The sequence below is a fragment of the Corvus kubaryi genome, unplaced genomic scaffold, assembly GCF_017639235.1.
Source record: "Corvus kubaryi isolate FWS band 111438036 unplaced genomic scaffold, C.kubaryi_AGA036_p1.0 37387, whole genome shotgun sequence".
Lineage (NCBI taxonomy): Eukaryota > Metazoa > Chordata > Aves > Passeriformes > Corvidae > Corvus > Corvus kubaryi.
In genome coordinates, this window is record NW_024581129.1 from 8,562,442 (window position 1) to 8,588,178 (window position 25,737).

Consider the following 25,737-nt stretch of genomic DNA (forward strand, 5'->3'; position numbering starts at 1 on the left):
ACAGAGCAAAGTAAATGCCTGGCAAGAGGAGATCCCTCTGCTTTAGTTGTCTGACCAGCTTGGTGGGCATTCAGTGGACCTGTTCTCTGTGTGCTTCAATGAAACTGCCTCATCCTTTAATCCTCCGCTCTGTAAGCTCCCATTGTCTCCTTTTCATTCCCTGAATATATTTTTGTGAAGTACCTTCAGCATAATTCAGGATGATTTTTTTTAGGTGCTGGAAACTTGGAAAATGCACAAGCAATCATCATCTATCTTCAACTTCATTGTCTACATACTTTAAAATCAATTTTTGCTCATGTAAACATTTAGTAGATTCTAAAGTAATTTATATGTTGGTCCTCTCCATTCAGCAGTGTATGTACTCTACTCATCCTGAAACTCTAGAATTTGTATTTCCTTAGTAGGAAACAATTTCTTTGTGCAGTTCTAAAGCTCTGCTGTCACTGTTCATTGGTACCAGGATACTGTAAGTGGATATATGAAAGTATGAAATGTGCATGTGTGGGGCATATGCAAATACTCACAAAATTAAATCTAGGTGGCACTTTTAATAATATTTAAAATGCAGATATTTGTGATATCATCTGTGTCAGTTTACTGTGCTCATTCTTCAGGCCTAAGGTATGAACTCTATGGAATATAGGAACAAGATCCATGTGCCTTGGAGACCCAACCCCGAGGGGACAGGGGCCCTGTTTGGGCAGGGCTGTGGTTGGCTTGGAGCACAGTGGCACCTCGGGCTCATTGTGGCTTTGCATTTAGCTGTGGGTGCTGCTCAGTCTGGGATAAAGCCCAGCTCAGCCAGGCCTGCCCAGAGCTCAGCCTGCTTGGCAGCCCCACTTCCCAGTCTGTCTCTGTGAAATTCCGTCTCACTGAGAGCTGGGATAGGTGCATTCTGGATTCTCTGTTCAGCAGCTCTGTGCTGGGTTAATGGGCTCTTTGTGCTGTGTTTGTCTCCAGAAGCAATGCCATGGTGTTGTACTTAAATCTTGGATAAAACAAATGTATGTTTTAGTTCTCATGCAAAATGATGAATCAAGAATTGCAAAGTGTAACCATGAAAACAGTAAAATACAAACCAATGTCTATAAACCTGCTCTCCATTAAACTCATAGCCTGCACCTGATTACTGACAACTGTAAAACATTGACATCGAAATTTTCACATTTGAAAGAGTGTAACATCTCTACAAGATTGATAAAAACTTTTCTAGTAAGCACATAGAACATATTTCTACTTGGATAGCTAAGAAATATAACAGGACATTTCCCTTCTTGCCTTCAAATAATAGTACTTATCAAAGATTCAAATTTTTTTTGTTCATTAACAGAATTACATAATTTGTAAAGGAAACTAAGTCTAATTATTTCTTTTTACTATCTTTGCAATTGTTTAGTTATTTCTTTTTACTATGTAAATCAGTGTCTGGCATGATTGTCTGAGTAGAATTCTTTTTAAAACGTTGCTTCAATAACACACCTAATGTAATGAAAAAGTTTTATTTTCTCTGTGTTATCCTACTTTTCCTAGTCAAGGGGACTACATCTGTCTGGACACCTTATTTCCTAGTTATCCTCTCTGTCTGTAACAATTTGCTCCATTATTCTGCTGGAATTGACTTTTTCAGAGGAGGAGAGCACAGAGGAGTTTGCAACTCAGTGAATCAATAGTTGAGATGTGCTAAAATGCTGGGAGTGTAAGCAAGTGCAGATACCTCCATGTACTTGCTGTATGACCATGTCTACCTTCCACTGTGTGGGAGCTCTCATACTTGGAACTACCAAAGCTGTGTCTTTTTGTCCCTTTTCAATCAAAGCCCCAAATATTAATACAACTGGGCACATAATTTTCAATATAAAAAGCCCACAAATATATAGAATTACGTTGCATCATAATGCATATTTTTATGTAGCATCCAAGTCATCAAAGAGCGCCAGACTGGCAAAAAAAAAAAAAGAAATCAAAGTGAATATTTGATGTGAAGATAATTTTCTTCTCAGTGTAATTTTTTAAGCTGAGCAGATGAGAGTACACTAAATTGCCTCTATAGTGACTGGAATGAATGCATAATGGGACATGTGGATGATAAGAGCCATTTACTGCATGGTTGTTCAGGACTCGCTCAGGTACCTCACTGTCCTGTGCACACCCCACAGATACCTCTGATGGAGCTGTGTAATGTTCTTTTCACAAAATTTGTCCTTCTTGAGCCTATTTCTTGGCCTTGCCCAAACCTACATGAGTTCCCTGTAATGAAATTGTGATTTTTAAAGCTTACTTTTTGGCCTACTAAATCCTACAAAACAGTTTGTAATATTTATTCTACAGCTGCATTTAAACTAGCTGATCTATAATTGCTTGTTAAGTTTCTCTTTCTGGAGCTTATTTTAAGAAAATTGCCAGCTTTAGATATTCACAGTCAAATCTCAGCATATGAAGATTGCATAACAGCCAGTTCAGGAGATGTATTTTGGAGAGCTCACAGGTAGGGGAAGGGAACCATCTGCAGGTCCTTGACAGAAAACAAGTTTCCAGCAGAAAGTGTTTTGAGCACTGTTGATGTGAACATGTTGTTTTGTAAGAAGCCATCTGGTCAGTCAGAGTGCGAGTGCAGATGGATCCAGGAGCTCGGGGATCCAGAACCCCAAGTTCCTCTCCTGGTCCTCGGGACAAGGCCTTGGGGACTCTCCCTGTGAGGATGTGCTGATCCACTGCAGCCAGCGAGCCTGGATCCCACATCTGAGCTCCTTGTGGGAATGGCACAGTGCTGGAAGGAGGAGACATTCCCCAAGTTCCATTCTCCATCCAGCTGAAAGCAGGGTGCAGGTAGATGGGATGGCGTGAGGGCTTGGGGCAGATGGGATGGGCAGATGCTTCCCCTATGGACAAGTTCTCATAACCCACAACTCTTCTAATGATGTTTTTATAGATTAGAATTTGAAATGTACAACTGAAGAGGGAATTAATTCTTTAAATATATGTTCACAGAATGAACAGAAACTGATTAATGGGACTGAAAGAAACCAAACGAAATAATATCTTATTTATCATATATATTGTAGTTGTAATACATTTAGGAGTTGCATAGCATGCAACTGTGGCACTTAAAGATGTTTTTGAAGCCATACTATTGTCACAAAGAGTGAGGTTATTTGTACTCCTGATTTTCTTTGATGTGTTGAAAGGAACTTAAGGGCTTCTCACTCACTTAACCAGTCTGCATGCAAAATATATTACATAAATTACACAAGTGTGGCCTGGGTGATGTGACCTGCACAAAACCCCGTCTGGAGTGTTTAATTCTTTACTTAGTAAAATCTTACATAGAATCATGAAACTGACAGACAGAGTTTATGAGATAACTCCTGGTGCAAACAAGTTGCTGAAATTCAGAGTGTATGTTCAAGAGAAGGACTTCAATTTGCCATTTTCAGCTTGAATTCTATTAATAGGGGAAGCTTAATAGAGATACTTGCCAACAATGCAGGCCATCTAAAAATCACTTTTCTTCTACGAGTTTCTAAAATGTGGAAGAACTGAAGAACTTCCAGACCAACACATGTGCTTTGGATGTACAAAGCAGCATCTCCAGTAAGAACCGGATTTAGGGGATTTGTTGTTTGGGAAGCCAGGTCTAATTTATATGACCTACCAGGCCGGCTCTGTCTCCTTCAAGTCAGGCATAGAGCACTGTTCTCTCTTCAGTTCCCAAACACCCATTGTCTTATCACCAAACTGCCTTTCTGATACTCTGTGAAATGGAAAATGGCATTTTTCAAGGTATCTGATGCAGAAAAACAATGAATGGCCCCTGTAAGTCCCTGCCTGCTTTCATTCCTGCCTGATGCCTGTCCCAGTGGGACACTGCTGGTGTTTGCACCCTGCACATGAGGCCTTGGTGCACAAGGAGCTGCTCTACATTCAGCCAAGGGCCCTTTTCATATTGGGTGGTCTCTGTGACATCTGCAAACACTTTTGTCACAGGATGGCATTTGCAAACAGTTTTGGTGTGGTGTATTTCTGTAATGCATTGTCAGAGATATTGCAAGCTGAGCTCTCAGACATGAGTTTATGATGTTTGCTCCAGATCCCCTGAAATCTCAATATCTCAGTGCAATTACCCTTGAGAAATCTGTTATGGAGGGGAAAAAAGGGGAATAATTATGGAAAATACATTGTTCTTTAAATCAGAATGAGTGTGTGCAAATGTATTCCCATATGTAAATTTTACATAATTGCTTGAATGGCAGAATTAGTAGAATGGTTTTTAAAAAAACAATTTGCTAATGAAACAACATTATTTTTTTATCTATTAATGTAACTGTTAGATTTAGAGTACTGCAACAAAATACTATAATGCTTATTTCACTGGGAGTAAAACCAAAGATTAAGTTTAATTACTTTTCCGCAGTAGAAGAGACTTTGAGGAATGAAAAAAGCTATGCTGAGAGATGGAAAATAAACTTTATTCCTTCATCTTAGCATATGAAGCAGTAAGGAATACTCATGAAACTGTGGTTTAGAACAATCTGTTTATACATCTTATATTGCAGTCTTCCAGTGCTTATTCATACTCCTTTCTGTGCAACACTGACAGTAATGGAAAAATGGATGCATCCATTCAAATACATAAAGCAAATAATCTTCATAAGGGAGGTATCTTTGTACTTGTGCATGTATTTGGCTTTAATCCAGACCATAACAAGTTTGTTTATGCCCAACTGCACGGTTTTTCAAAAGAAGGTGGGTTATTTCTTTTCCTCATTTGAACTTGTACTGAAAAATATTGCAGCAGCCATCAGTTTCTCATGTGAAAACAGCAGGAATTAGCTACAGGCCATCACTGAAATTCAAAACATCCTACAGAAGCTTTGTTCCTTGGTTTTGCTTATCTGCCAGCTGTAAACATAATCCATTCAATTCTGTTGCATTTTGGGTTCTATTTTTGTGGTGTATTTTTAATATGTTCGGCACTGCTGTGGTGGTAGCAGAATCCATGAACAGTTAGCTGAATTATCGTAGAATAACTTGGTGTAATTATAGGTACTTGTCTATTAATAACAAAAATTCATACTCTGCAGGCTTTCTTCCCTGCCATAGCCCTTCACATCATTAACCAATGAGTAAAGGAAGTGATTTTGGGTGATTTTTTTTTTTCTTTAGACCGCTTCAGACTTCTCCAAATACATCCTCTGTAGGTACAAATTAGGCCATTTGTCAGTTCAGAAATGCCAAATGACCTGAACTCTTGAGGTCTGTGCAGAAATAACAGAGGCAGCTTCCTCACCCAGTGCTGGTTGGTGTGCAGCAGCAGGGATGGCACAGATACTCATCCTCTCCATGCTTCCACTCCCTGTTCCTGCATGGCCCTCACCCCGGGACAACACCCAGCGAGAACATTGCATATTTACAGCATTGGTCTGACATCAGGCCCTGCTGGTCTGTGAGGATGGAGTCAGAATAGCTGCACATAATACAGATCTGCTTTATAGCTAAACAAGCTTCTTCAGTTTACTCTTGCTCAAATAACCCAATTTTAAACAAAAATTCCAGGAGGGATTGGTACTGGGGTGGCTGGGGTCACCACCTCCAAGAGCAGACCAGAGTAATTTTTCTTCAGATCTTTATGTATTAATTACACAGTGCTCCACAGTTTGATTATATCAACAGCAGTATGAAGGTTTATTTTTAGATTAATATTTTAGAAGTGTAATACAATTACACTTAAGAGTTTAGTAAAAGTTATGATATGTGGTAGAAAGAGACCTGTTAATCTTTAGGTCTGAAAGTTAGAAATATGGGCCTTGCAAACAGCAGAGCCCATTTCTTGCTATTCCATGTGTATCTGGCCTCTGGAATCTTGTTTCTCAAATTTTATTCTTAAGAACTCATAAATTAATTCTTTGTAAGAGATTTAATTTATTAGTCTTAGTACAGTAAATCTGGTAAATCATATATATACACTGAACAGCTCTAAATGTCTGAGTCTGTTAGAAATCTTTCAGTAGAAGACTCCTACATATTAAAAGAGATAAATCCTAAAGCATCAGCTATTGAGAATAGCCAGGTATGACCAAAGGGAAAGAAAATGGGGTTGGTTTGCATTGTCAGGCAGACTGGATATTTTATCATATTTTTACTGCTAGTGCTACAGCAGAGTCAAAATGCATCTAAATCCTCAAGGCTCCAAGAAAATCCAGTGCCCAGCATTTCTAAGTACAGGGCAGGGATAAGATGAAAAGGCTTCCTGTCTGCCTGTGGAGCTGTCACTGCAGTCAGGTTCTGTGTGTAACCTGAGCAGGGCACAAACAGCCTCTCCTCCCTGCTTCTCAGGCCAGCACAGCACCACTGCAGGGGGAACTGCAGGCACACGCTTCACCTCCTGTCTGCTAAGGCTGTTCTCCTGCTGGCAAAGCAGAACTACCCCAACAAAGATAAAATTCTGCATGATCTCACAGCCTTCTGGTACCGTACATGTGCACGTGTGATACTGACCTCTGCACACGGGTGCTTCAGTGAGCTTCTAAACCAGGGACAGGGATTTACTATTTAGTTCAAAGTTTACTTGGAGCCATAAAATGTCCTCTATCAAAGTTGACTGTTCTTCCTAACAGCAAAATCTTCATGTGGCCAAAAGCCACAAAACTCAAAGAAACAAGAAGGGGATTTCATAGGTAAATGAAGAAAGTGCCTGTCTTGTGATCCTGTGATCTTGTGATAGCTTCCTTGTGGGACAAAACTCAGCTGGCCTCCAGAAGCAGATTCTTTGGGCAGCAGTAGCCATTTACAGGCTTCTCCAGGAGCTGAGAACTGAGAAGGCTCAGCAGCTCCTAGCTGCCAGGAATGTCACTCCAGCCCTGGAGCTACACTGCAGTGGCTGCCAGCAGTGGGAGAGTCACGGCTGCTCACTGGTGTCCTGAATTGATTCTTCTCTAATATTCTGGCACAGGAGCAAGCTTATTGCAAATCTGTTTTATTTTTATTTTGAACTCATTGGCAAAGTTCTGAGTTATAGATGGACCAAGATGATATACTTTTTAAAGACTCTGATGATACCTGGCGAGCTGACCCCAAATTTCAGGAGCTCCTGGCCAGCAATGCACCGTGCATTGAACTCCCGCTGGAGTCAGTAGCAGATTTTGCTGCCTGTTAACTTAATTCGGAGTCAGAGAGAAAAAAAAGGATGATCTGCATTTATCATGGACATTTTCTTTTTTTACAGAGAAAATAATTAAAATATGATTAAACAGAAAATGTTATTTTGGTTGCTGATTACTGTGGTCATCTTTTTGCTGGCCAGCCTGATGCTTGTTTAGTTTCTGTCTAATCCATCAAGATTGTTGCATCCCAAGTTGGCTCCCTCAGTCATTTACCAGGCAATGTCATTCTTCCATGAGCTTCCTTTTCTGTCTTGGATTAAATGTAAACATTAGTCCCTGTCTCCATTACCAAGAACAAAGTCAGCATTTCCCTTGTTATTCTGTTGATGGTACTCATTTATTTACATATTTCCCCATCTTGATTACTTTTGTTTATTTAGAGAGTACAGCTCTAATTCCACTATGCCAAGTCTCAACCCTCTCCCTGTGATTATGTTGCCAGGTGCAGATCTACTATTTTCTACGAGCTTATCCAACTCAGTGGAAATTTCTTTTTTATCTTAGGAAAACTAAATAATGGACTAAAATGAAGAACAGTTTAAAAGCTCCCAGGGGTTGAGATTATGGCCTATATTTTTGAGGTTTTTAGGTCATGGATCACTATTTGTATCAAGCTTACAGTTGAAGTGCAATACAATGCCCATAGTATTTAAAAACTAAAACCCAGAAAGAGTGATTGCTGTAGAGCAGTGTTCTTCACATTATCACTGCCACCATATTTTTTAGAAAAGTTGTGATTATAATTCTAGGAGCAGTTTTTAAGTTTGTTCATGTTTTTTATATTCATAGCTGTTATTTTGAATGTGACATTGATTCAAATCTGGATCTGACCCTGAGAATGGTCCCATCAGCTCTCTCTTGCCTTTTGCACATGTTAATATCATGTGTAATCTTCATGAGAAATGAAGATACTTGAGAGAAGCAGCTGATACCTCTTAACTTGATGGAGCAATTAAAACTCAAGCACTTCCTTGGAAGATCAAAACAACATGTTTTGGTTACAACTTTTCTCTCTCATTCCATTGGCTTCTATGGTAATTTTAAAAGAAGGGGCTTGTTCTTAAAAATAAAATAATGATGGTAATTGCTTGTGCAGGTTGGTTTTTATGACGGCAGTTTACTGGCAAAACTCAAAGCAAAGAGAGCTAAGTTTCATTATTCCCTTGGAGATTTTTAAACTCACTGAAAGCTGCACATGGCAGTGCTTTGGGGCAAGTATTCCAAATATTGGATCAAAGAAGAGTCAGGGAGCATGGAGGGGACAGAGCCCCTCAGCAGGGACACAGCAGCCAGCTCACTGCACCAGGGCCATTGCCCAGCTCAGAGCTGAAGCACCAGGAGCTGTTTGCTCCCGAGCCCATGGAAAAACAGGAGACTGGTAACTGTGCTGCCTTTCCCAGGTGGTGAAATTAGGTGGAGTTGAAGGCTGAAAGTCTGACATGGTAAAGTAAAGCAGGAATATGAACCAAGTTTTTTATTGCCGTTAATCTCAGTGCTTTAGTGAGCTCAGGATCAGGTAAATGATAGGGAACAGCCAAACTTCCTGCCTTTCAACTGAGCACAGGAATACAAAACCAAAATATATAAATTATAAATACATGTAATTCTGTGTTTGGTGATTTCTGTCTTCCTAGTTAGCTGTGCAGGGATTGTTTGCCAGAGCACAGTGTTCGTGCATTCTGTTATTCTGTCTGGGGCATCACATGGACAGTAACCATTCCCAAACACAGAGGTCATTGTGCAGGAGAAAGCCAAGGAATGAGAATATTAAGTATAAGTATTGCTTAGATGGAAACTGACGAAAGGTCACCTTTGCAGGGTTCTGAGAATTTCCTGAGTGAATGTATAACATAGATATTATTCAGTTATATAACTATTAGATACAGTAACCATCTTGTTATGCCAACTTCAAAGTGAAGTTAGTGGGGAAAAAACATTGCATCATCAGAGTTATGTACAGTGTCATGGTTTACAGAAAAATTCAAATAACAATGCAGATGTTGATGAAGAAAGTCTTCATGCTGTTATGGAAACTGAATTACAGCATGTGAATGTTCAAGTCAGGGTACTTTGAATTATAACAAATGGAAACACGATTATGTGTCATTATTTCACTGCAAGAAGAGATCAAATACATCATGGGTCTAGAAGTGTGTATGTGGAAGTAGAAGGAGCTGTACATTAACCAACTGGTTGGACAGAATATCAGAATTAATGCTTTTCATTTCTTGAAATTTCATTTCAGATCTAATCTTGATGGGAAATGATTATTCAGTTTGTAACCTGACAACTTTGCTCTACAGGATTTTCAGTGTCAGAGTGTACTATAGAGGGATTCTCTTTCTATTTCTTCTGTTAATAACTGACTCTTTAAACATCCAAATCAGACATTTATATTAACAAATGGAGATCACAGTTTCTCATTAATAATTATATTTTAATTTCTACAAAATTGGGATCAGTGGCAGGAAATGTGTCTCTAATTATTTTTACACTACAACAACTGGAAACAAGGATTTTACCCAGCTGACTGCAAAGCAGGAGTTACTACAGTATGTGAAATTGGTGAATTCAGAATCTTAGTTAATAATGCCACTAAAGAGGTGTCTTACCTGATTTTAATTGGCAGAAGGTGATGAGATATGTTGCACTGTTAAGTCAGAATTAGTTCTCAATTGTCTAATAAGGATCTCCTGATATATAGTCTGGGCATTGCTTAACAGTACCGTTTTGAGGAGCTGCCTGCCTGAGCACCACATTAAACATTGAGGTTATAACCAGAATTAGATTAATATAATGACTAACAAAGTATTAATAACACAAGAAGCTGGCAAAAGTCACCAAATTTATCTGGAAGCAAATGCCTTTTTTCATAAGGTGTGTTTAATATAACTCAAGTGAAACTAGAATGTCTCCAGAGAGGCATTTACATGTGAGATAAATCTATAGATAGATACATGAAATGCCTGATCCTGAGCTTTGCTACACTCCCAAGATGTGCTTATTACTTCTGTTCTCTGATCTCTGTCTGATACAAAATTATTTCCAATTGCAGACATGTTATACTATTTTTATCAGAAACTTCTCTCTCTAATTTTATCCTGAAGAATAGGCAGTGAGCTGGGAAATAAATTTCTTCATGTAAACGCTCACAACATCAGCCAAGAGAATACTGCAGTTCCATATGCTGAGTATGTAAAGAAAACCCCACAAAATACAGTTTACATTTGGATACAGGAAGAGCGATAAATCAAAGGTATGAATAAACCAGCAGCTGATGAAAAGGACCGGTTATTTTAAGCTATTTTCTATAGAGGCACCTCAGGCAGAACTTGACACCAAGACAAAATCAATGAAACTGAATCATTTGCCAAACAAACGCTGGGCAGATCAATCAGGAATGCTTAAAAGCTAAACAATGACCCGGTGGGAAGGAGGAATTGATTGCCTCATCAGGTTGCTTTTTTCTTCAGAATGGGCCAAGGTGAGAATGTAGAAAAGAACTTGAGCCTTTAATACGTGGACATTCCACTGCTGAACAGGGCAGTGCTTGGCAAGCCTCTCTGCCTGCCAGGCTCTGCCTAGAAAATTGGACGCTGCTCAGGCTTCTGTGGCTCAGAAGGCAATAGAATGAAAAGCAGAATGTTGTATTAAAGCCAAACAGGGAAAGGTGTAGGCTTAGAGTAAGTGCTTACTTACCTCAGGGACTTGGGGCAGCTGGGCTGGGAGAGTTACTGCAGCACAGCTACTCCCTGCTTTAAAATTTGTATCTTAATCTGAGTAAAACCATCAACTATAGGTGAACCCTAACTCAGCTCCCCCTCCCCCCCCAACTAACCTAGGGACTATTTTTACTGAATGTGACAAATGAGAGGAATTGCAAACCTTGTAGGTAATGGTGTATTCTTTCTTCTCCATCCCAAACACAGGGTGGCAAAAATAGATTTGTCTCAATTCCACCTTCATGTGCATTTGCCAGAAATACAGACAGGATCATTTTAAGGTCTTCATGCCACTGCCCAAGAGTTCATGGAATATTTGACCAGTTGAACTGTCAGTACATTCTAGAAGTGTCTTGTTTTGTGCCAGAGACTTTATAGGTATCATTCAACCTCAAGGCCACAGCTAAATTATTAAATCTAATAACAGGAGACAGAAGAGATGGGAGAGGAATCTTTTCCTCCTACTTGATTACTGTATGTTTTGGGGGGTTGGTCATTTTGGTAAAAAAGCCAGAGCTGAAGCAGGCAAGTGAGATGGCTGGTTCTCCCATCAGGTTTGGAAAAAAGGAGGATGAAAAGGGGCTGAAAGACTTAAATTTATGACTCCTTTTTAATACTTGAAACTTCTTCTCCCATAGAACATCTGTTTCCATGGAAGTTGATCAATTAAATTTCAGCTCCAGTTCTCGTTTCATGCTGAATGCATGAAGATGTAATTCCTCAGATATACATTGATTTCTGTAAACCTGCATTAGATAATGATGTGTCTTAGATTATCATTATAAAAATTAGCTAAGACATTTAAGATAAATTAACCTCTAATTTAGTTATTAGACATATCATGTTGTGGAGTAGCATCATTTACATTAGCAGAATTATTTGCAATTTCTGTCCTTTGCTCACAGACGTTGGTGTTCATGTAATTACCCTAAATGACCTGATTACCTCAGCCGTGCCTGGTAAGGCAGACTGGTATTAATTCATCTCTCTTCATTTTAGGGGAACTCCTTCTGCCCCTTTTGCCCTTTTCCCTCTGAATAGCTTTGCTCCATGGGCTGGCACTGATGTCGTTTTGGGGACATGCCAGCAGGAGGAGCTTGTGCATTAAAATGTGCTTTCTGTAAAGCAATCACCAAATTACAGTAATTGCGCTTAACTCATGCTCTCTTCTGCAAGGTAAAGCACCTTGTACCTGCCAGGAAGCTCCGTGTGCCTCAGAAAGCCAAAGCTCTGTCAGCACTGGCCATCGTGCTGGTGAATTAACCTATTTTAGATTGAGCAAAGCCCAATGAGGCGAACATTTAAATTTATTCCATTTTATATTTGATATTTAGATTATTTTACGTTTACATTTTCTGAAAAATACATATCTTAAAACAAAATCACAACCCTCTGAAGCCAATGCCACATGCTCTCTTTTACAAGCATTACAGTATCAACACTGCATTGCTCAATTTTATAAATAGTATAAAAATTATGAGTAATAATATTCATGTTACTAAAAGAAATCCATGGTAATGAGCACAGCTGAAATTGGATTCACATGATTAGAATTCTCTACAGCAACTTAGATAGCATTGCTGAGTTTCAGAATCAGAAATCATAGGGCCATGGTTGGAAGTCCAATTATCCTTGGCTACCACGAATTAATAACGTAGGCTAAACTAATTTTTAGACTTTTTATTTTCGTGACAAGACAAACAAGGAATTAAAGATCTAACTTGTTAATCTGGTTATTGAAAAAGAGGAGGATGTATGCCACAAGTATTTTATGCATTTTTTCACACAAAGGACTTCATAGTTACCTTGGAAGACTAAATACTGTAATAGGAATGTGGTAAATCTTGATTTAGGAAAATCCTTTATTATTTTCAATAAAGCTATTTCAGAGTTTTCTGCTTAGAAACTTAGACCAGTTAAATACTCTGCCATTAAAAAAAAACCCACAAAACTTTATTTTCTGTTGCTTAGCATCTGAATTGAACATAACTTTTCTGTATTTTTTTTCTCTTACCGTTGTGGGAGCGGCTGTGTGTGCACAGTACTTCCAAAGCCAATGGCCAGGGCAGGACAGCTGCCCTTCCTTGCAGAAGTGCTCTGCTGCCTGCAGGTGAATTTTCCACTCAGTCCCAGGACTAGTTAAAGGCTTTTGCTGTGCTAACATCTCTCCCATGTGGGTGCTCAAAACACCTCAGTGGGGCCTGAGTGTGCCTGTGGCTCTGGCAGGAGTGTCTCACCTCTGTGTGAGGAAGGTCACTGCAGGAAAAGGAACTGCAGAGAGAACTTTGGGGATTGTTTTAAAATATATCTGTGTTTGTTTAATATGGCCAGAAGTGCAGATGAGCAATTTTTCCCTCTTGGACTTGTTATCACACTCTGAAGATCGGTATTATAAGGTTTGGGTTTTTCACTTACGAAAATAAGCTTGGCTTTGTATGCTGTGTAATTTTATTGCTTAGTTGAGTTGCTAAATGCAAAAATTAGTTTTATTTTTATTGATGTGTGTGTAAGCAGTTTAATTAAAAACCATGTGGAGTCCTGTAAAAGAATGGCAAAAGTACAATGCTATCCCTTTATACTGTAGTTTTCCGAGGAGTCTATAGCCTGAATATCACCTAGGTAAGCTGGAATTTTCTGTTACTGCTTGTTTTTGAACTTAATGTACTTCTTCTCAGAGTCTTTTCTAAAAGGCTCATTCATGTAAGACTGTAGTCTGTTGTGGGTCAGGAGAGACTGAAGAATTCAGGGATGTATTACCAGTGTACTTCATCATGTAATGATACATCCATCCATGATTAGAGGATTGTTAATTGAGCATCATCCAAGCTCATGTCTATTTTGCTTGTACTTTTATCACTTCAAAATGCTTTTCCCACCATTTCTGAACTGCAACTCATAGAGATCTGCTTTTATCCTGCAACTTACAATCTTCCATAAAGTATTGAAAGTTCTACTAGTTTTCATTTCTGAAAGAGCCCATTTTGTAATTCACACTTGAGATACCAGTAGAAAGAATGCAATTCCGTGATGTTGAAGACGTGTGCTGTACTTTGCAGTCATGTGCCAGGCTCTCATAACATCTGCTTTTTTCATGTTGGAAATACTACACAACAATTTACATATAACATAAATTAGCTGTTCTGTGTTTATTTTTTGTCTTCCTAGTGATATCCCGCCCTCTGGAGAGCCAGTAAGCAAAAGCAATCGCTCAAGAGTGACCACCCGCTTCCCCAAACTGTCCCGCAGCCACCCAAGGGAGCCCCGGAGCCTGGAGCCTCAGAGTGGTGATCTCTGACCCTTCTCCTTAATTGTCACTGTGGGCAGCACGTACTTTAAATTGTTCTGTGATTCCTTCCTAGCCTATATTTATAATTTAAGCTCCTGAAGAGACTACAGCTGCATCAACTTAAATCCTGAAAAGAGACATTCATTACCAAGGGTCATATCCTGATTAACTACTTTGGAAGGCAGTAATCACTTTCTCAAAAGAATACGAGGGCTCTTCACGAGAGCTCAGCAAACTGATCGGCATTTCCTTTGTTTTGTAAAGCGGCACTGCACAAATTCTCCTTTGTTCCTCTGAAGTCCTTCTGTCACAATGAATTCCTTGTTTGTATTATGTTGTCCCTTTTTCCATGCACAGTTTTCTGTTCCAGAGAGACATGGGCTTCATGTCAAGACAATTTTTTTTTCTTAGTAGAACCTTTATGATTATCACTACTTAGTATGTCAGAAGGATGTGCTTAAAAGAACCTCACTAATTTATTACCTTTTGTAAATAGAAAGACTGGGTTGTTTTGGGTTTTTTTTAATTGTAAACCTCTGACACACAAAGGTTTTTAAAAAACTTGACAATGTAGATGATGAGAAAAACATTGCAGGTGAAAAAATAGCTTTTGTACATTTCTAGTTATATATTCTCAATAGCATTCATTTGTAGGAAGTAATTCTTTAAAATCAGAGAATGTAATAATTTTTTAGTGAAATTTCAGTCTTGCTATAAGGCAGGTGCAATATTACTCATTTCTACAAACCACCAGAAGGATACACAAAATTAGCATGGTACAAAACAGTGCTTTTAAGTCTTGGATTATATTTTGTTATTAATTTGTTGTTTATGTTACAGAACAGTCCATCATTAACAGGGCAGGGTGGAATTCTTAATCTGATTTTGTAAAACCCTTTTGTAAAACCCTTGGTGATACTTAAAAATTGCCTGTAATGAAAGTGCCTGTTACCCATCACCTCTTATTGAAAAGTAATTGGTAATGCTACTACTGTAAGAGTAACTAAAGAAGTGACAAGAATTGTTACAAGTGATGGAAGTCCTGACATGGATTAACTGGAATCCAGTTCAGTATCCATTAGCTGCACTGCCGTAGGCAGTTAATTATGTTTTAGCTATCTTCTTCTCTTCGTTAAGTTTAAGCAGTATATGTTCAAATTTTCTATCAATTGCATTCTGGTTTTCCTTTATGTAAGAACATCTTTCCTCTCAGAAGTTTTTTGGGATGTTACTTAAATTGATGTATCTTGTCGTTTTATTATCCATTCATTATATTAAATTTTCACATCTTATATTATTCTCCAGGAAAAAAAACCAAGCTGATGATTAATAACAGACTTCGTACCTCAGTGCTTTACTAAAGTTTCAGCAAACTGGAACTTGTGTTCTGCAAACCTGTGAGCAGTGTGTGTTGTTCAGGGAGGTCAGTGGTCCAGTCATTTCCAGTGGCATCTCTCAAGTGAGAAGGGCTTTGTTACCCACAGTGAGTGGCATCAGTGGGCCAGAGTGCCTGAGTGTGAGCCCCACGTGCTGGATTCCCACCACTGAAATATGCAGCTTTTAGATTGCAGTCAACAGCAAAATGTGGCAGAGAGGAGTGGGATTCACTCTCCAGGTCAGAAATTTCAGGAGGTGAAATCATGTCACAGAAATGAAACCATATTTCTCAGTCAGTAAGAGATCTCAGTTACCACACAGATAAACAGAAAAGCCCAAAGGCCAGCCTGGGAGCTCACTGCTGTGTGTTCATGAACAGATGAATTACTGTTGGTGTTTTGTGTTAGTTACAGTGGGACACTTACTCAGAAGAAAGGAAAGTGAGTAGATTGACAGTTAAGTAGCTTCTCCAAACTCTTCAGTCTGATGCACTGCTGATGGTTTAGTATGTCTTTGTTGGAAAGAAAAGTAGCTATAGTAATGGTCCCATTTTGAAACAATTTTAACTTATTTTTCAGAAAGTGGAGACTTGGTTAATAAAAATATGGCACATGTACTAACACTGAATTGCAAGTAAATTTGAAAGAAAACACTGTGTGGAAACCTTTGTGATGTATCTGTTACATGAAGCTGTATTCATTTTCAAGAAATAATTCAAAGATTCAAGTACTTCTTATTCAGCAAGTTGCAAATGTAAGAAATTTCATTTACTGCAGACTGAATTTCTTTTTAGTTGTTTAAAAGGAATTTTTTGTATTTGCATTTAGCTCTTAAAATTATTTCATTCCTGATTATCTTGCTTCTTGTAATTTTTTATGTATGTATGTAAATCACATAAAAATACTAAACTTGTTTACCGTATACAAATTGCTCTTTGTTAACTTTAGCTGAATTGTGTATCAGCTCCTAAGATTACAGTCTGCAAACAATGTTCACTTGGTGATACAAGATACCATAATGGGTGCATTACTAATCCATTTAAAAGCTCAGCTGTCATTTCTCTAAAATCCCAGGAAATAATCAAATGAAAGCCTTTCTTCACAAGGTGGCATTCCCACTTTATACCCCTGGTTTTTTTGAAGACTACTGAGGTACTTGCATGAGTGCAAGTAGGTGCCTACTGACAGGAATGCCCAAATTTCTACCACCTCAAGACATTCTGAAAGGCCCTTGCAATCCTATGTATCTGTTAGAAATCCCACTTCTTGTGTTCATTCACCAGAACCAGCAAAGCCTCTTGAAGAAGGTTGGCCCGTTGGTATTAAGAATCCTAAGTAGTTATATTATTCTTCTGCAATACCTGTAAGTGTAACCATGATTCTGTCAGTGGAATGATTTTATCAGTTTATCCTGTTCACCCAATTCCATGCAGTTGCAATTTTTGTACATCTCTAAATTCCTTTGGCTGACTCACGTCTTTTAAACCCCCGTCCATGCTCAGTGGGTGGCTCACAAGGAGGTACTGGGTTCATTACTAATGAATTATTAATTAATTCATTACTGACCGTTCCTGCTGGCACCAGTGACCAGTGCTGTATTTGCAGGACAGAGGACTCGTGGCAGGCTGGGTGCTGGAGCTGTTCCTGGGAGCCCTGGGTTGTGGGCTGGTAGAGCCAGCCTAGAGCAGTTTGTGGTCTTGTTTGCATTTCATTCCTGCTTTGTCTTTAGATCCAGGGCTTCTCCTCTGGATCCTTTAGTGACTGTTCAAAATAAACTGTAAAGAAGTGGCACAACTTTTACTGTAATGCTGTTGTCCAGTCACATCCACCATGAACACTTCCCTAAGACACCCAGAGCAGGCAGAACTCTTCCAGCTTTTGCAGATGTGACCATCAGTGTTCATAGATCGACTGTGGTTTTTCAGAATCTCATTTATTTAGAGATTCTCTCATTCATTATAGAGAGTGCAGTGTGTTGACTTGGCTTTTGCAAATTAAAGTTCTCAATAATAATAATAATAAATCTCCAAGATTTATATGAGGCAAGATATTGACAAACTTATAAAGGCTTAAATTGATATGTCCATTAAGTCACATATTCTTAGGAAGATCATTTTAAAGCCAGTCTTTTTAATGGAATATATTGTTGATGTATTGTTGATGTTGAGTTGTAATCAAATTATACTACCTTAAAGAATCTACTGCAAGTCATAAACCACTGTGATTGAATTAATATGAGTATTTAGAGAAAGAACAGAATGGTACTAAAGATTACTGGCTCAAAATTGTGACCTATTGCTAAGGTGGTTTTTTTTTTTTTTTTTTTGACAGTCATGTTTTATTGTACAAAGTAATGTCTACATGGTAGCTGTCAAATTAATTAATAAGAACCTACTAACAAATGCAGTTGACTGACTCAGAGTAGCAAGCTAATAATAAATGAGACTTGGGGAACCCCCAGTGAACTAATGATGCTTCTGCCAGGACATATTAATGTTTAAGAACCTGGTATTTTGTTACCAGCATTAGTAATTGGTGCTTTTTGGTATTGATGTCATTCTTTTTCCTTCAAAGAATGCAAGGATCTCAGTTCTGCTAGAAGTTTCATGCCATTTCAAAGGTTCAACTCCCCCACCCCAAAATGTTTCTCATCTAATGGCTTGGAATTCTGAGAACAGATAATATATACCTGTGGATAAAAATACAGTTACCTATTTGAAATTGCTATGAGACACCTGTGGAACAGCTGTTTAAAAGAAAAAACCACCACTTTTTGACCTAATCCTGCTGCTATACACCCTTGCAAATCTTGGAACCAGCCCTGGGCTCTTCCAGCTGGAACTCTAGGATATATGAAAAGAAACCTGTTCCACACAAAACCACATTTTATTCCTTGGAAACAACAGTAATGCTTCAGTATTGGATCTTGAGTCAAAAAAAGTGATTAAACAATTCAAGAAAGTAAAGGATTTCTCTCCTTCACTTTCTTTAGGTTGGAGTATTTCAGTTAGCACCCTGCATCACATGGACTATTAACTTGATTATTATTTTGTACGTTTGGTAGTTTCATAGCATTCTGTATTCAAAGAAACACTTTACTATAGGAAAATATCTATATGAAATATAAAATATGTTTAAAAATATCAATTAACCTGCTTCGTGTTTCACATATTGAATGGAAGATAAACCACTTGTTCTACAGTGGTGTGACACTGTACATTTCATTTATATCTCACTCTGCACTAACTGTGCTTTTATGATCCAGTTATAGAGAACTTAGATTATTTATAAATTCCTTCTACCAAAATAATGAGAGCATACTTCTAATCAATATTAATGGCTTAATTTTTCGTTCATAATGGCATGACTTTATTCTAGACAACAGCATTGAAATGTTTAGAAAGGAATGGCTTTTCCAGATTTACAAATTGCTGCAGATGACCAGACTTAAAAAAGAATATTGATTTTATTCCATCAAAACAGAATTTATTGCACTTCCCTCTAGGGGAATCAGTTCCTTTAACAAGATTTCAGAAATTATCTCCATGCCATGACTGTAGTTAAACTGCGATAAGTGGCTTTTTGAGTATTAATCATTTAAGACACTAAAAATTATAAAAATGTAAGTGTGGTTAAAAATGCAGTTCTGAAAGGCTGTGCTTTCCTTCTTAGTTAACACTGAGATAAAGAACTAAGTGTCTTGGATGTGGGACCACACCTGTTGACAACTGAAGAAGCTGAATTTCCCTTTTGACTTAGGGGAGGGATTTTTTTTGTTGTTGTTACTATTAAACTGTAGAAAAGACATTATTAATTAAGCATATATATGTACAGTATTCAAATAAGTATTAATAAACTGTAATATTATTTTAACTTGCTATGCTAATGTTTACATTATAGAATTTTTAAGCAAATGTATGTATATAAAATTTTCTAAATACTTTCTTCTTGTTTTGGTTTTTTTTGGTTGGTTGGTTGGTTGGTTTTTTTTTAATATCCTGTGGTAATTTTATTGTAACCTGGTTAAATATGCTACTTTACCAAGAAGAAAATAAAAAATGACATCTTTTCTTTGAAGTAGAGTGTTTATACATCCTGTTTGTCCTATTCAGGTGTTTTGTAATTGCTTCTTTGATTTATGTTCATTTTTTCAATGTGTTTCTAGAGTGATGTATGTACATAACAGACTTTAATTTGTTAAAATCTTACTTCTTCATACGAGAAGTAGTATTTATTGAAAGCCATCCTGAACATTTCAGTTTATAATCACATTAGATAAGCAGGAAGGCAAACAATGCCAGGCAATGCCACTACATTTGTGGTGTTTGGCATTTTTACATTCAGAGTCCACATATGATTGTTTTATTTCCTTTTATTGAGATATGATACAGTTGGCAATTCATATCCAGTTCATAACTGAATGCTTCCATATCATGTGGAAAAGGAAGTTTTAAAAAGGAAGCATCACATGCATTTAATCAATTTCCACCAGACAAAGCTGTAGTTTAACAAAAATAATTTAGTTAGTAGATTCCTCATACTCACAGAATAATCTGCTGGTTAATTCAGTTAAAATTCTTCAAGCCACTACCTTTACAGAGCGATCTAATTAGTTGAACTGTTCATGTTAAAAACAGACACTTATTGTAAAATTTACAGTGATGTTTATCTGCATCTTTTAAAACCCGTGGCAGGTTAGGGTTCATTACAGGAGTTAGATGAGAGAACTTTACTTTTAATTAGTGTTGGCAGTCCTTAGGATTTTGTTTTTGCTTTTCATATCTCAGTTATTTAAGATCATAAAGCAAAATTATGCTTATAAACTTTAAATTAATAGTTTCAAGCAATGTGGTTTTTTTTCCTTTTCTGTCTGCTTGAGGTAACTAGACCACAAATAGCCCCAGGCTGTTGATTGGGACTGTATGGACTCGAGATCTCCCTGCACCAGGGGCACAGTTTCAGCCTTGCAGAACAAGTGTCTGTTCTGAGTGGGTGTTTCTTGGCCACTTGAGCTTTATTTCCTGCCTAGCAGGGAAAGGTCTGAGCCTTTGAACTGCATGGGAAGGGTAAAATCTGATCATTCGGGGAAAGACAACCAGATTCCCAACCCTGGGCTGAAGAAGGCTGGAAAGAACAGGGTTGATGCTGTAACCCTTTATGTCCTGTACCCCACTGCCTTGTCCAGATGCTGGGATGCTGCTGCTTAATTGCTACTTTTAAAATCCTGGGAAGAACAAGATAATTTAAAGGGACTACTGATTTTTCTGTGCATCCAGGCAAAGCTTCAGGTTGCACTTGGGAAATTGTAACAGCTTGGCATTTCTACATGGGCCTACAGAGTTTTTTCTTTTCAGGAAAGGACCTGCAGAGGATTTACTGATTTTTTTTTTTTTTTAATTTCCCTAGAAACTTTAAGGAAATAAGGAAAAAGCTTTGTACAAATGATCTGTCAGAAGAAAGAGCATGTTTAGAGTAAGATTTTTGCTACTGCAGTTTTTCTGAATGACCTTTTAAGTATTGTGAGTGAACTTACTGTATTCCCAAAATTAAAATAGATAGCTGACATTTTGATATATTGCAAGTTGTGCTTGATTTTGTTCTAGAAAATCATCATGCAGATTGTGTGTGTGTGTCATGCCTATTTTCTGAATTATTCTTGCCATTTTTTGACCTGCACTGGGACAGCAGGCTTTTATGATGTGCAATTTCTAAGAATCATGATGATAACTTGCTTTTTATTTCCAATTCAACAATATCCATCCTATTTCCTACATTTTTTAATTTCCCAGTATTTTAAAGATGCTCAGCAAGTGCATATACCTTATTCCATACACTGCATTTGTCATTGCTAAATGTCTTTATTTTTAATGTCACCTTCTAGCCTTACTCATATGCAGCTCGTAATTGTTTCAGTCACGTGAGCCCCTCATTAACAGATGTCCTGCCTTCAGAGCTTTGTGCTGAGCAAACTGTTGTGCTCTGGGTGAACCTCTGCACTTGTACTTTGTTCCAAATACCAAGCTTGTGGGGCCTTGGGCTTGGTCATTCTGTGGGAAGCTTTCCATGCTCTTTGTATGCTTGGAGATTCACTCTTTATTTCACACTCACCTGCTTGTGTTGAGCTTTTGCTATTTTTGGGGTCTCTTCTGAATCGCTAAGATCTGCCCTTCCCCAGTTTTCTAGAGTTCGTGGCTGACAAATTCACCTTTGCATAGTGCTTCAGCTCTGACTTTAACTACTCCATTTTCCTGTTAAGACTATGTAGGAACCCAGAGTGCCGAGAATATTTCTCTGTTTTGAAGGGTTTTTACCCCCCTGAACAACAGTGTTTTGACTTCCGTCCATGGAAAAAGATTGCCAACTATCAGACAAGAACTAGAAAATACAATGGTGTGAATTAGGTGATAGACTACTGTGTAAGATTGTCACAGGATGAAAAATTCAGAGGTTTTAGGCTTCTCTTTGTAGTGAATAGATAAGAGCAAAAAATATCAAAGTGGAGGATTGTTGTTGTCCTCCAAACCTTCTTCTTCTTCTTCTACTACTCCATATTCTGCAGTAAAAGTAATTTGGGATGACTGGACAAAAAATTCCGCAGTTCCTGGCTGTGTTACTGAATAATTGGTAGGAAAGTGAAAATAATATACATTTTTAGTAACCATTGGTTAAATTATCTTTAAAAGGCTGTGTAAATCTTGATAATTAGGCCTTCTCCTGCATTCTCTGCTCTGTGCTGTGTCTGGGTCATGCTAGTGACTCTGTTTCTCTGATAAGACTTAATAAACAACTATCTAGCAGCAGTGAAAGCTGAAAGTCTCCATTTGTCTCTCAAAGTAACTCCTGGCAAGGACTTTAAAAACTCTCTCCCATCAGGAGAGATTTGATTTACAGCATGGATCTGTGTCAAGACTGTTTTCATGATTAATTTTATTCCTGGTGCTGCATATTGTTCAGAAACAGCTGAGGTACATCGAAGGTTTGTTTTAGTCAGTGTGAGTTCTACACTATCAACTTTTTGTGGGCTTGATCCCTGTATGGGCCGTTCACTTAAGAGTTGGACTCCATGATCCTTGTGGGTTCCTTCCAGCTCAGAATATTCTGTGATTCTGTAGATTCTGCATGACAAAAGCCTTAATTATTGCAACTAACATCTTCCAGAGCTGTCAAAAAACAAGGCCTTTCTTTGGGAATTATTGCTATTATAAAATAGATTTCATATTGCTATTACATAGCTTCAATCTGTGAAAAATATTTACAGGTTAAGTGAATATAGCAAGAAAAGATTTTATCAGGTTAATACTAATTTTAAATGCCTAATTTTTGTCAGTATTTTGCTTTTTCTTTATTTTATTCCTTATTTTTTCAAGTGCTACTTCATCCATGAAGGAAGACGCTTTAACATGTGCCAATTACACTGACAGTTTCTACATTTCAGTTTCTAGTTGGAAATTAAATTATGTTTATTAACATTCCCAATTTTATATAGAATCATTGGATCATTTAGGTTGGAAAACACCTCTAAGATCATCAGATCCAACTGTTCCCCCAGCACTCCCAAGTCCCTCATTACACCATGTCCTCAAGTGCCATATGCACACAACTTTTAAACCCCTCCAGGGATAGTGATTCTGCCCCTTCCCTGGGCAGCCTGTGCCAGGACTTGACAACCTTTTTGGTTAAGCAATTATTCCTAATATCCAATCTAAATCTTCCTTGGGACAACTTGAGGCCATTTCCCCTTGTTCTGTCACTTGGGAGACTGACACCACCCCCGGCTGCCCCCTCCTGTCAGGGAGTTGTGCAGAGCCACAAGGTCCCTCCTGAGCCTCCTTTTCTCCAGGCTGAGCCCCTTTCCCAGCTCCCTCAGCAGCTCCTGGTGCTCCAGCCCCTTCCCCAGCTCTGTTCCTTTCTTTGGACATGATCCAGCACCTCCATGTCCAGTTCTTGTCATGAAGAGGGGCCCAGAACTGAACACAGGACTTGAGGTGTGGCCTCAGCAGTGCCCAGGACAGGGGGATAGTCACTGCCCTTGTCCTGCTGGCCATGCTGTTCCTAAGAAAATTATCAGCAGTAGCAATCCCCAGGTGCTTTCCAAAGACGGAAGATAGATTTATAAAGAAGTAGAAAATCAAATACAATTTAATATAGTTAAGTATCATTCTAGCTACAAATCAAAGCAGGTAACACCTCAGACATCTGTCATTAGAAATATATCTTATCTCCACTGACGTACACAAGGAAGTGTATTTCTTAACTGTAAGACTAAATAAAAAAATAATGTATTTTATATTTAAGCTGCTGAGCAGTTTGAAGGATCTGCTTTTCAGATCTGAGTTTTAGATACACACTAGGACTTTGTAGCATACAATTTGGCTACTTGCTCAGCTTTATCTTGAAGCAGCTCAAATTCTCAGTGGGCTTTTATTTAATACAGTGATGGAACACACAGTTCTTTGTGCACCCAAAGTGATACGTATGACTTCAAGCAGTTAAAAAGATGAGAGGCATTTTTGCAGTGGTACTTTAATTTCAAACAATGCATTAGATATAATTGTCATTTTTGGAAACCATCTGGTTGATATTTTTTAAAGGTGAAAAAAAAAAAAAGAATTGGCAGATAAGATATATCAGTAACTCTGAGCAGTTGTACTGTATTGGAAAATACAGGGTAATTGGATACCAGGAAAAAGGAAAATAAAAGAAAGCACATGTTCTGACCCATCAAGAAGCAACAGAAAAAGTGATTGAGGAATTCAGTGTAGGAATACATTAAAAAAAATGTTTAAAATTGTACTACATCAAACTGCCACCATATGTTCCATAATGAGATAAAACAAAGTGGGTAATGGATCTGTTACCGAGTCTGTCAAGCCATAGGACCCTTTGGATATGTCAGTAATTAACAAATAACATCTGCTGTCAACTGCTGTACTTAATCAGCACGGGAAGGGTTCTCCTCGCTGCATGACAGAGGGTACAGTATGATAGTCTGCTTTTCCTTAGGGATTGAAAATGTCTTTGACCACACTGCTGTATGCAGAACTCCTGCTGAGATGTAATTAATGGGAAATCTGGATGTGCAGAAACAGCAGAACACAGCTAGATTGGCACTATCAGTGTGGATGGAGAGCTTTGACTACCTTTGATAATTTTTCTGTCAGATAATTCCTGACGGCTGTAATGCCCTACTGTGTTTACAGATTGCACCTTCAGAGTGGCTGAGCAGCCTGTTCAGATATGCAGAGAGACTGATGATAACCCACTACCTCGTTTAAAGATGCAGAACAGGGATGTTCTTGTTTTGCTGATAACAGGGACACGAAAATGTGTTAAGGCAGACCTGATTAATTGACTCCTTGGTTACAGAGAAACTGTCAAATGCAATGCACCAAGGCACCTTGAGAACCACCATCAATATATGGGAAATTAAAACAATTAAGATTTAAAGATCCTGAATGTCTCAAAGAAGTGAGTTTCAAAACTTCTCTGAGTTGCAGTAGTAGTGGAAGTCTGCAGGAGTTGATCTATTTATCCTACCCATTTCTGAATCCATCCTGTTGTGAGAATTCACAAGGTTCCTCCAGACCAGAGGAATATTGGATGCATTGAAGTAGCTCTGTGCCCTTTAAGTACAGCTGGTACAGAGAAATGGGGATTTGCAAAGCAAAGAGCTGACCTTTCATTCATATCCACATGTTCAAGAATGGATTTAAATACAAATCTTAGAAATCTTATGTCAGAACAACAATTTGAAATAATGAGATTTTCCTTTAATCTTCATCAGGGTTCATTACACAAATAATATAGGATTCATTACATAGATAATGAATATCTAATTAGCTAAGATAATACTCAGAAATATCTAATAGGAGGTGCTTAAGTTGATAAATAATTTTTGTAGATTTAAGTAAATTTGTTTAATCACAATTGGTTGCTGATGCAGCTGTCACTGTGTTGATGTGAGTTTTAAGCATCCCCTCTGCTCTGATCAGACTGGTCTGGGTTGCACAGAATAATTCAGTTTCCGTGATTATCCCTTTGCTCTCCCATGAATTGTGATAAAATAATAACTGTTTTAACTAAGACAACATAGTATCAAGACAATCATGAAGCTGGACAGCGTGCACAGTCCCATTCTGAGGAGCAGTGTTCCTTTGTCCCTGACTGCTCTGCTTTGCCAACACAGGGAG

The 25,737-nt window shown here is 38.2% G+C and overlaps 1 protein-coding gene across 3 annotated transcripts in view; it reads left to right on the forward strand.

Moving 5' to 3' along the window:
* Positions 1 to 25,737, forward strand: part of SNX29 (sorting nexin 29) — a 114,627-nt gene that overhangs the window by 82,310 nt on the left and 6,580 nt on the right. The window contains exons 21-22 of one of the 3 annotated variants that reach the window (XM_042037346.1): positions 13,470 to 13,504; positions 14,051 to 14,121. The exons of 1 other annotated variant lie outside the window; for it this stretch is intronic. In XM_042037346.1, coding sequence (XP_041893280.1) covers positions 13,470 to 13,488 — 19 coding nt within the window. In that variant the 3' untranslated portion in view covers positions 13,489 to 13,504; positions 14,051 to 14,121. Of the gene's footprint in view, positions 1 to 13,469; positions 13,505 to 14,050; positions 19,625 to 25,737 lie in introns of those variants that run through there. One more of the 3 variants, XM_042037347.1, reaches the window with a different exon arrangement.